The 12010-nt window shown below is 34.7% G+C and overlaps 2 protein-coding genes across 2 annotated transcripts; both read right to left on the bottom strand.

The window, feature by feature from the left end:
* Positions 1-758: 758 nt before the first annotated feature.
* Positions 759-1877, bottom strand: LOC145115741 (putative glutathione S-transferase). The gene is made up of 2 exons (XM_079052097.1): positions 1405-1877; positions 759-1231 (listed from the first exon to the last, which is right to left on the bottom strand). The coding sequence occupies exons 1-2, from the start codon at positions 1723-1725 to the stop codon at positions 878-880; spliced, it is 675 nt and encodes a 224-aa protein (XP_078908223.1). The 5' UTR covers positions 1726-1877; the 3' UTR covers positions 759-877.
* Positions 1878-2630: 753 nt separating this feature from the next.
* LOC145117346 (chromatin remodeling protein EBS-like) lies at positions 2631-4356 on the bottom strand. The gene is made up of 5 exons (XM_079053641.1): positions 4158-4356; positions 3725-4070; positions 3504-3572; positions 3187-3322; positions 2631-3035 (listed from the first exon to the last, which is right to left on the bottom strand). Exons 1-5 carry the CDS (start codon positions 4228-4230, stop codon positions 3009-3011), a joined length of 651 nt encoding a protein of 216 aa, XP_078909767.1. The 5' UTR covers positions 4231-4356; the 3' UTR covers positions 2631-3008.
* Between the last annotated feature and the right edge of the window lie 7654 nt (positions 4357-12010).

Raw genomic sequence — 12010 nt, 5'->3', positions numbered from 1 at the left:
CCAACAAATGATTTAAATGGTGCGGTTCCTTTGTTTATTAATGCGAAGTGTTTTAACGGTGCGGTTTTAGGCTTCACCACACCAAACAAAATCTCATCACACTATTAAATATGTTTTGTACTAATGTCTTTCCCCGCTTTTTCTTGGGCTCCCATTAGTCTTGATCTTTTATGGTAGACATGACAAAGTCTTAACAAAAACCGAAAGGTTAGGAAATAATATCTTTGAAAGAGAGCATGCTCATCCAAAATAATCACACATGAGATGTTGGTTGGCCTCTTCACGTTCTCTTTGGATATATATCTTCTTCGTTTACGTCGACCACTGTTCGCTTTCTGGCTGGTAATTGTTTGTTCTAGCATATTTCGTATGACAATGGCTACTTGTAATACGTTCCTGAGTATGAGAGTTCCAGGAAGATGATGACGATATTTTTTTAAAATGATGGAGGTTTTGAGTGATGTATTGAAATTTGTATATATTAAAATGTGGAGGTGTGTGTATTTATAGTGGTTGATTATATTTTTTTATAAAAAATGATCCATTTAAAAAAAAAATAGGTAGAAACATTAAAATAATCAAAAAGCCCTCACTATCCTCATTTTCTCTCATCTATCTTCTCGTTAGTTTGGCGAGAGCCAAGGGGCAGGGGCGGTGTTGGTGCGTCCTTAGCGACGGATAATTAGCGTCACTCTCTCTAGTCTAATAACCGCATCATAGGCATCCCTCTAGAAAGGGAGAGTTAAAGATAGGGAAGATGGTAAAAACAAGAAAACTTGGCATCAAAAGTGATTTTCACAAGAAAGCGAAGTAAAAGACACCGATACATGATCGAAAGGTTTAACAACATATATACTTGGTTTGATACTTGGAAGTTCTACTCATCGACTCCACGTATCTTCCTCATCTGTTGAACTAAGCCAAGCATCTTTAGCGACTCAGGAAGAACATTAGACACACTTTCCTTGTTCTGAATGCAACTTTTAGCCCACGCAGTCAACGCTGGACACTCGCCTTCAACGTTCAATTCCCCAAACGTTTCATAGGCTCGAAACCGTGTATAAAACGGAATCAAACACACATCAACGTAGCCAAAGCTCTCACCTCCAAAGTAAGGCTTGTCTCCAAGCTCTCCTTCAATCAGTTTAAGGGAATCCATGAGATCTTTTCTTGCTGCCTCATGTTCTTCACCTTTTGCTGTGTACAACAAAGTCCTCCCAGGTTGGAATACCTGCATTTACATACACAAAGTTAGACAAAAGCTTCGTTAATCAAATAAAGACCATTTTCTTCGTAGATGGAGGGAATACATAGTTACATACCCCTGAACTGTAAATTAACCCCGACGTATAGAATATTAATAATAAATAAATCAAAAGAAAATCAGGAAGAGTCAAGAGTCACCTTTTTGTCAATAAAGTCGGCCCAGAACCTGGCACGAGCTTTGCCATAAGCATCAGAAGGAAACAATGAAGTTTTATCTTTCCAGACTTCATCGATATATTCAACAATGATGCTAGACTCGCAGATTGGTTTGCCATTGTGTATGAGAACCGGAATTTTCTTGTGAACCGGGTTCATCTCCAAGAGAAGCTGGCTCTTGTTCCTCAAATCTTCTTCTCTGTGTTCGTATGAAACGCCCTTTTCAGCAAGTGCTATCCTGACCCTCATCCCATACATGCTTGCCCAGAAATCCAGTAGAATCACTTCTTCTTGTTTCTCCATTGTTGAGTTATTGAGTTCTTGGTGATATTCAGTTATTCAGTAATAAATATTTGTTTGTGTGGATGGGAACAATGCAGGGGGGAGTTTTCCAAGTTTCTTTTTGGGTAATTGTATTCTAACTGGCTAGTCTTCTTATTATAAGCGAAATTCGATTTGAGCTTGACTGGTTGTATTTTTTTATTTAGACTAGATTAAAGTATAAGATTGGTCATTTGGTATGTCATTTTATTTGGACTAAATTCTTAAAATATATTTTTTCTCTTTCGTTTTTGTATAAAACGTCTAAATAACTAATTGTAATTTGCCCTTGATAAAATTTTTTGTTAGTTATGCAGGAAACATAACATTTTGGAATTTTTGGTTTAAGCTTAAACTTTTTTTTCTTTATCAAAAAAGAAGTCCTCATAGTTTCTCAAAAAATTCCAAAATTCACATGTCAAATGCCGTTTTTTTTAAAGAAAAATTCCAAAATGCTTTATTTGCTAAGTGACGTTTGTTAAACATTTTAAAATCATGAATTCACTAACTTAAAGCTTTCTTATCTAACATGAATGATATATAAATCAAAATGGAGATGACACTAATGACAAGAAGAATAATACCTGATCCAAAAAGCAAGAGTTCGAGATAGGGAAAGACAGTAAGGGTAAAAACTAAAAAGAAAGCTTGATCCAGAAAACATGAGTACGAAAAATGCCATTCTTGCTATAAGTCGCAAGTTTTCTAGCATGTGTATTTCTTTATTTGACTTGCAAAGACCCATTTGGATTTGCCAAATCTAAATCATATTGCGTTTATTAAACAGCGATTACTAGATAAGTTTTCTTAGTTTGATGATAAGGATGAAAAGAGTATTTACTAGTTCCACCTTTCTTGGTGAGACAAAAAATTAAAATTTTAGCTCATTAACATCAACCTCAATCCATACATAATAACAAACACAGTACAACTTGTTTAGGGCCTAATACCATATGCACAGCATAAGCAAAGCCCGATAATCACATTTTCAATTATTCAAAAGCAAGCAAACAACTTGACCTCTTTCTTTATTCTCCATCTAAGATAAGATAGTCAAGAGATTTATACATGTCTAGATTTATATTATGAGGTAAACTAGATACATCAGAACACAGCTTTTGAAACGTATACCACATAAAAATAAGTGGGAAAACCCTAAATTACATAAACTCTTTTTCAGAAACATATACATACAGATTATTGTATCACACCACATTTACCACCTCGTATCAAGCCATACCCTCACTGTTGTTTTATATATTCAATCACCTCCTTCTGCGCTTTGTTCCCACCTGAAAATTTAATCATAACCATTTAACAAATATAAGAAAACTTCAACAACATATTGCCCAAAACCTAACATGAAAGGATTAACACTGAAACTAAGATTTCAATGGAAGAAAACTGATAAAACATTAATGTCATATTTTCCAAGAATCTTACCTTCACATCAGTATGTCTAGAGGTAGCATGGGAATTTTGGAGCAGCTTTTGTTCTTCAGATGAACAATTCTGACAAAAGAAATGCTCAATCTGTTTAGCATCCTCTGGCGTCATGTCTATACAAGCAGGATGAAACCTGAACCAAAAACAGTAGAAATTTATTGTTTTATTTTGCTAAGGATTTATTATCGAATTCGTAGGCCAACAAGAACATGATTACGCATGGAAAAATGGTAACTTTTAAACCAAATAATCACCCAATAACTGAATTGAACTTGATTACAAATCCCCAGAAAGATATGACAGAATAAACCTACCAATCTGTGCAGCCATCGCACTGAACCATCAAGTCATCGGGATTGTAAGGCATCTCACACTTACAGTATCTGCCATGTTAACAAGAACCACTTAACATTCAGATGAATGTATTGAATTGATCAATAGTGACAAGAAAAAGGGTAAAAATTCAAGCTTTTCACGAACTTTAGTCAAGAAATGTGAGAAGAATTGCAGCAAAAAAGGTTATGGTTATACATACACGGCGACTCTATCGGGATTGAAAGCTCCGGTGGAAGAATTATACTCGAAACGACAAAAGTAATCGTCGTTACCAACTGAGTCAAGCTTTGTATAGCTCTTGAAAGTGTGAACAGTACACTTGCCTTCGATTGTATCGGCGCTCTGAACATCATGGTGATCGGAGAGGAAAACCTCTTTAGTGCCGTGAAACTGTCTCCGGCCACCGATCGATTCCTCCGGTCGGTAATACCACTGTATGTGAACTTTCACGTTGCTTCCTTTGGCGTCCGATTCGAGCTTCTCCACTTTTGCCACATACGACAGCTTCGATGAATCGGAAGGGCGCATCAACACACAATCGCCGGCTGATTATGATAGGAAAAAAAACAGATCGTTAGAAGAAATCGATAAAAAGATGGAAGATGAGATTAAGAAGGAATAGGTGAAGGTACGTTTGATGGATTTATTGGAGCCTTTGATGGTGTAAGAATCTAGGGTTTTTCTGGTGGTGCGGGTTTTTGCCATTGACGGAGAACGACGGAGTTAGACAGACATAAGAAGTTAAGAACAGGAACTCAAAATCCGTAGGACTATTTTCTATAAAAACTAAACAGAATTATAAATCACTGTCAAAACCTTAAAAGTTCGTCGGTGAAAACCAAATTTGGGAAAAATACGACGAGTGAAACCGAAAACCGGTTTACGTTGGTTCGTTGGTAAGTTATCAATTCAGTTTCGATTTGCAACTAGGTTGATCGTAAATCATGTTTTTTAAACCAGATTCAAATAGAGATTTCCTTTTTTTAATTTGAAAAAATACAGATATATGTAATGACATAATTTGAATATAAGACTGTAAAAGAAAAACTGAATTTATATTTGTTATGTTTACATTTAATATATTAATTATTTATAGAAAAATATCTTCAGTCGATCCGACCCATTTAAACGTGTTTGGAAAATTGTTATAGTTCATTTTTCAGCTCATGGATTTAATCATGAACTAGTGGGGTGTGGTTGTTTTTTTTTTTTTTTTTTTTTTTTTTTTTCAACACAATGCTAAAAACTAAATTTGAATTAACCTAACAATAAATAATAGGATTCAGTTTTTTTATACTTACTTGTTTCATTATGCACTTCAATCATTGATCACTCACCACCGAAAGATTTCGCCGGAATAAACCCATGGTAGCAGCAAATCGATGGTAAAACAGAATGAAGGAAGGCAACTAAAGGAAGGCAATTAGCATTGTCTATCGCAAGGGACATCTGTCGATTGCTTTGTTGATTTCTTTCTACCGATTTTGCCATATTTGGGCTAATTTTCTGTTTCATTAAACTCTTTTTTGTCTTGGCACTTGGCCACTTGAGTTTAATAAGGGGGTGTTTGGATAGGGAAAAAATAGGTTGTTTATTGCTTATTGCTTAATCCCACCGCAATAAACAAATTTAAGTGTTTGGATAGGAGTATTTAAAAATCATCTTATTGCGGTAAGAATAAGCAAAATAAGCTTATTTTAATAAGCAATGGGGGAATGTTTATTACTTATTGGTCATTTTACTCATATAAGCTGTTTTGTTTGCCAAACACTTAAAATGTTTATTGCTTATTGCTTATTCCCACCGTAATAAGTTAATCCAAACACATTTTAAAAAGGTGTTTATTCTCACCGCAATAAGTTAATCCAAACACATTTTAAAAAGGTGTTTATTCTCACCGCAATAAGCAAATAAGCAATAAGTTAATAAACTAAAAACTATTTATCCAAACACCCCCTAAGTTTTGACCACTTATTGAGCTAGTTTGTATTTGTATTTACAATTTAGAAAATAACCTTTTTTAGGGTAGCCTACATTTTTTCCGGAATATCACCGCAACATAAAACAAAATTTTCTAATAAGCTAAAAACTATTTATCCAAACACCCCCTAAGTTTTGACCACTTATTGAGCTAGTTTGTATTTGTATTTACAATTTAGAAAATAACCTTTTTTTAGGGTAGCCTACATTTTTTCCGGAATATCACCGCAACATAAAACAAAATTTTCTGAAAAAAATTAAACTACTGAATTCGCCTATGGTGTTTATACTATGTATGTATGTGTGTGTGTGTGTGTGTGTGTGTGTGTGTGTGTGTGTGTATATATATATATATATATATATATATATATATATATATATATATATATGAGGGCATTCCGAGCTCTACATTAGATTCGCCTATGGTGTTTATACTATGGAATAGAATGACTAATGAATGAAAATGATAACACAATTCATTTGAAGGGATATAATGAAATTGATCATTATATTTTATTGTCTAAGTTTGGTTAATCGAAAAAAATGAAATAAATCATTCAATTATGTTGTTTTTTTATTAATAAATATAAATTTGAATAGTATAAAATGCTCAACTCCATTTCTTAAGGCAACCAAACAAGATTTGTTTTTTCATTTTGTCATAGCATTTCATTTCGTTAACTCTTCAATTACTGTATACCAAATGTTGCCTTATTGACAGTATCAAAAGACATTTATACTTTTAAAGGTACTTTGTAACATCCCAAAATTACCAAATAAAATTTTTTGTTTTTAAGTCAACTAAAACCATCAATCATTCAATTCAAGCCATCAAAAGTATGACAATGTGGAAAAATAGTCATCAGAATACAGTCCCAAAATCATAAAATGCTAAACACTGGTGGATGCGATGCAATCATGTCGGGCCCTTCCCTTTTGAACCAGAAGTACCTGAAAAACATTTAAACATGAACCGTAAGTTGTAACGGGTCTATTTAACCCATGATTCCCTTCCGCCTCTTTGAGTCCCTTCCGACTCTCAAAGTCCCTTCGACTCCCTTAGTATCTTTTAACTGGTATAAGTCTATTTTACCCCCTACATCTAAGCATACAGTCATACTAGCAAGAGTCACAAAGACAGCAAGCATATACAGGAATATCATTAAGTGTCACAAAGACAACTATTATCCTACAACATAATCCAGTGGGTCAGCATTGGAGCCTTCGACCCACAAGTACTGTGAGGAGACTCACCCCAATTTGATGATAAACAAATCACATACTCGAACTGCTGCTACCACGGCTCCTCACACTGAACATAATCAAAATCAACCTTCATTAATAATGAGGGTAACAACTCATAATCAATGGTCCAAATCATATTCTATCTTACTAAGGGTAAAAGACCATTTTACCCTTCTCATACTTGACCCAACTACTAATGGCCCAAAACCCATAATGACCTAAGGCCCAAAAATGGCCCAAATAGGCTTCTGGGAGTACACCATGCGTACTCCATAATTACACCCGTCATACTGGGTAATCACAGAAAAGGCTTTTGGGCCAACCCGTTACGTCATGCATACCTGGAGGGTACACCAGCGTACTCCACTATTAACAAAAAATCACATTTACGTTCTTAATGCTTAAAGACCATACGCCCAAATCATAGATATTAATCTTGGGAAGGTCTTAACTGATAAAGTCAAAAACTTTAAGCTTTTGTATAGCTTAATAGAGCCCAAAACCAAACCCTAGGTTCATAAATTCATAAAATGACCAACAATTCATGCATGAGTGGACTATAACCCCCAAGATTTGATTTTTATGACTTAATAACCTCATAAATGGATAAAAATGATGCTCAAGTCTTCTGGAGTAGCTCATACTCAGAAGATCCAAAGCCATGGGATCAAAACATGCCAAAATATAACCCAAATATAGATCTAAACTAAGGAGCCATAAAGTTTAGAGCTTTATACCTCCAGGTGACGCTAGATGAAAAACCAAGTCTGGATCCACAAGCTCCAAGCTCCCCAACACCTCTCCAATTGACTCCTTCTTCTTCAATATGCACCAAAACACACAAAGAATCACTTTAAGACCTTAAGAATGTAACGCCCGTAGATCCGGGCTAGTCAATTTAGAGATAATAGGGGTCGAAAACGACTTTTTGACAAAACATTATTTAGAATAAATAATCTTAACCAAGTTGTAGAATATGTCTCAAGGTTTCCATACATATAAAGAACGCCGAAATCCGAGTTATAACGAAGAAGTTACGACCCGTCGACGTTTTACGGCAAAACCGGCACGGCACCGGGAAGCGTAAATAGTGAATTTACGATGGAATGAATTTTAGCCTTAGTGATCTAAACGAAAGTCGTAGAATATGCTAAACTGAGAACATACAAAAAAGAACGCCCAAATCTGACTTCGTATGAGGAAGTTATTAATTTTCTAATATTTGGCATAGCAGTGCACGGCCCGAAACTCGAATTTTAGTTCGAGCGGTTTTTGGCTTATGTAACCTTAATGAGAGTTGAAGATCTCATTAATAGGAACTCAACGGTAAAAAGACAGACGAAAACGGAGTCCGTATGAAGGAGATACGAATTTTTCGCGGTCATTTAACAGTCTAATCTCCTTCTACTGTTAAATTTAAGATCGGTCGAGAATTAGCCGATGGAGTCTAAATGAAAGTTGTAGATCTTATTTTTACCTACGCGTGGATATAAAGAACGTCAAAAACGGAGGTCGTATGTGAAAGTTACGGATTTTAGAAGTCGGAAGTGTGCTGTGCAAAAATGGGTGATGTGGCACAATCTTGGCCATTGCTTTCTCCCCAAGTCTTGCCACTAGATGGTGACATGTGGCACCAAGTTCAGCCATTTTTCACCCTATAAATAGAACCTCTCCCACCCTCATTTTCTTCACACATTTCCCATTCTTTCTTCTCTTTACTCTCTCTCTAGAACCTCTCTCTAGCCTCGAAACCCCCCAAAAAGCCTAGGGAACCTCCCTAGCACGAGGCGGAAGCCTCGGAGTGCTCGACAGCTCCGAGAAGAAGAGTTTTTCAGCTCGGGAACGCTGCTCCAAGCAAAGCCCGGTTTTCTATAAAACCCGCTGTAAGTGAGCTACGCCTACGCTATTTTTAATATATCGTTTATTTAATTATAGTAGCGTTATTAGGAACTTATAATAAGTACTTGGACTGTTATTATGGGTTATATAAGTATTGTTTAACGCTTATATAATAGTAATAATAGCTAGACTATTAATTAATCTCGGCGAATAATAGACTAAACTCTAGTGGTAATAATACTAGGTTTCGTCGAAGGAAATTATTTTTTTAAGAAGCGAAGCGCTGTCTGAGTTCGGAATCACCACCTTTTCAAGTGAGTGCATGGTCTCTTTCATCTTACACATAGATATGAAGTATTTTATATAAATTACGTGCTATGTGTGCATATTATCTTAATATTTGCTGTCTATGATGGATGAATGATTTTATACATGTTTTAAATGATTTAAATATATATTTATTTTATATCTACAAATATGTTGGGATAAAACATGGGTAGATGAAATAGTTGGTGTGTGATGAAATAAAATGATGAGAGATAGGTGATGATAGGAAGGTGATGATAATTAGGTGATGGATAGGTGATGATGAATCGGTGATGTAGGATGAAAGATACTATAACCTTGTCCGGCAATTTGGAGATGTAGTCATCTACTAGAGTATAGATGGCGACCATGGACTATTCTAGACAACCCGTGGAAACACCAGCGGACTTATAACCTGTAGGTGATGAATTACGAGTCCAGGTGATGTTGTGACTGCATATTCATGTGATGATACTCTAACCCTTACTATGAATTACGAGTTCAGGCGATGTTGTGACTACGTATTCATGCCTTAGGAACGAACATATAAGGAAATGTGATGTAAAGAGATGAGAGGTAAATACGACATAGGAGATGACCCTTAAGATAATTCTTTAGGGAATATTAAATGAAGAAAATGGGGATGGGTAATTGGGTTGATTGTTTGATTGTTTAAACATAATAATTATATTATTGTGGGTTGAAAACCCTATGTACTCACCAGGTTTCCCAACCTGACCCACTCAAGCTTATTTGTATCACAGATGTCGATATGAAGCTACTTTAAACTGAGAGATTTAAAAGAGATGTAGATCACTAGTGTAAATGAATGTAAGTTCTGTTTATGCTTATGTTTCTGTATTGACGATGACATCCCAATGTTTCGAAAATGAATGAAATACATTTCTTCGGAAATGATTTGATAACGTATTTATCATGTTTTTCTGGGAACAAATTCCGCAACATTTTTATTAAAAGAGGTACTCTGATTTTTATAAAGCATAAACAAAATCGGTCTTTTCTGGCCGTAAAAATGGGGATGTCACAAAGAATCTCACAAGGTGGCTAGGGTTTCGAAATGACAGAAAGGGGGAATGGAGGCTGGTGATAAAGGATGCCTCAGGGTTATAAGGCGTTTAAATATGGTCTTAACCCTAAAAAAAATAGAGTTTGGGTTCAGCGACATTACGCCCTACATACTACATGGGATGCTCACGTCCTATTTCCTTAGCTACACCCTGCGTAGTTGCAATCTATGCCCCGCATAATGGACCAAAATGCAACAATTTAATAATTTAAGCCATAAATGAAAAATAGCTGGAACACAGGTGTTACAGTTATATTGTAAATTGAAGATTGCAAACAAATCAAAATGTATTATATTTAAGGTTATCAAAATAAGTTAGGAAAACCTTCTCTAAATATTTTGTAACTATGTTACTATATAAAGAGCCAAACATGTCATAGGTAACGATGAAACATGAACTTTTTATGCATAATATGCATGACATTCTCTTATTATTATCAAGATAGCCTTGAAGGGTTTGAATCATTATAGTTCATTGAATTTTGTGGGACAATTTTTTATATGTGACATTTGTATGTAACATATCACTTTAGTCTATAAAATACCAAAAGTCATGTTTTACATTTTTCAAAAAATTCAGATAACAAACTAGTTTTTAACATTACAAACAAGCTTAGTCATCTAACTTGTAAACTAGTTGAATGGATCAGAGTATCAATAATCGTTTGTAACAAGAAATCATGATCCCAAACTTGCTTAATTTGGTAGATTAATTTTTTCCATTTACAGAAAATAGGATTTAAGTTATGGTAACAGATTGTTTCTGGCAACGGTTAGGGGAGTCCCACATCAAAAACGATGTTGGTGAATAATATAAGTATCAAACAGGAGGTGATATTATGTTAGTGTCTCACATTATCTTTCAGTTTGTCTCTACCTAAGTGTATATATAGAACCTCGTTTTATTTATAAATCTCTCTTTTGTCTATGGACACGATTATTCCTAAGCGTTTGAACCATGAAAACTTTTTCTTTATTTTCTCTTTGTATATTTTTATTGTGTGATTGTTGTTCGAATACCTAACAAATTATATCAGAGCATATGATAAGAGTCTTGATATTATGGGTGTTTAGGAATGTTAGATTCAAGACATCACTTGACTTGAATTAGACTTTGAAAAATGTCAAATACATTTCAAACCTGAAGAGAATGTTAATATGTGTGGGATAATTGGACAACCAAGGATATCATGTTGATTTTGGTGGTCACCAATGGATGGTGACAAAGAGAAGTTAGTAACTTATTGTGGTAAAAGTTGAGGAACCTTATACAATATACATGAAACATAGTTGAGGTCGAGGTTGTACTAGGTGGAGAAAACATTGCTATTGAAGATATTGTTGTGTCTACTCTATGACACTAAAGACTTGGACATATGAATGAAAAATATATAAAGATCCTAGATTTTCATATTTGAAGAATGTGATATGGATTTCTATGAGCTATGTATCCTCAGTACTCATAGAAAAATTACCTTTATAAATATGGGGACGTCACCTACGGTTGGAAAGTTGGAGTTCGCTCATGTTAACGTGTACAATCCTACATCAATTTCCTCAATAGGAGGATCATGATACCATGTTGCTTTTATAGACAATTCCATGAGAAAGGTGTGCATTTATTTTCTAGAAGATAAATATGAGATCTTCAATACCTAGCTTTATATATATAGAAAATCAATGTAACTGTAAACCTCATTCCGACGAGATCAATAATAAATCTCTCTATTTTGCATATGAACGTAACACTACCTCTAATCTTGTGAACAATGTAAATCTTGTCTTCTTTATTATTCCTCGCTTCTTTTAATTGTACGGTTGTCATTCGAATAAACAAAAAAAATCAAAATTAATTATTTGGCTGAAATCGCAGCAAGACCTTCCGTCACAATTTCTAGCAGGACACAACTAAATATATCAAGATTTTATCGAGTTATTTGAGCATAAATTTAATAGAGGATCCTTTAGTTAAGTATATAGGAAACGAGTTTGAAATATATGATAAAAGTCAAACAAACATTAATTCGG

The sequence above is a fragment of the Lactuca virosa genome, chromosome 5 (genome assembly GCF_052849685.1).
Source record: "Lactuca virosa cultivar CGN04683 chromosome 5, Lactuca_virosa_CGN04683_v6, whole genome shotgun sequence".
NCBI lineage: Eukaryota > Viridiplantae > Streptophyta > Magnoliopsida > Asterales > Asteraceae > Lactuca > Lactuca virosa.
Note: the sequence above shows the minus strand (reverse complement) of the source record. Positions and strands in the feature narration are given on the sequence as shown.

Bases quoted from the DNA above. Each gene is read 5' to 3' on its own strand.
- LOC145115741 (XM_079052097.1), bottom strand. From the start codon at position 1,725: ATGGAGAAACAAGAAGAAGTGATTCTACTGGATTTCTGGGCAAGCATG. The intron at 1,232-1,404 runs GTGACTCTTGAC...ATGTAAATGCAG, and splicing joins CCGACTTTATTGACAAAAAG to GTATTCCAACCTGGGAGGAC.
- LOC145117346 (XM_079053641.1), bottom strand. From the start codon at position 4,230: ATGGCAAAAACCCGCACCACCAGAAAAACCCTAGATTCTTACACCATC. The intron at 4,071-4,157 runs GTACCTTCACCT...TATCATAATCAG, and splicing joins CTCCAATAAATCCATCAAAC to CCGGCGATTGTGTGTTGATG. The intron at 3,036-3,186 runs GTAAGATTCTTG...TTAAATTTTCAG, and splicing joins CTAGACATACTGATGTGAAG to GTGGGAACAAAGCGCAGAAG.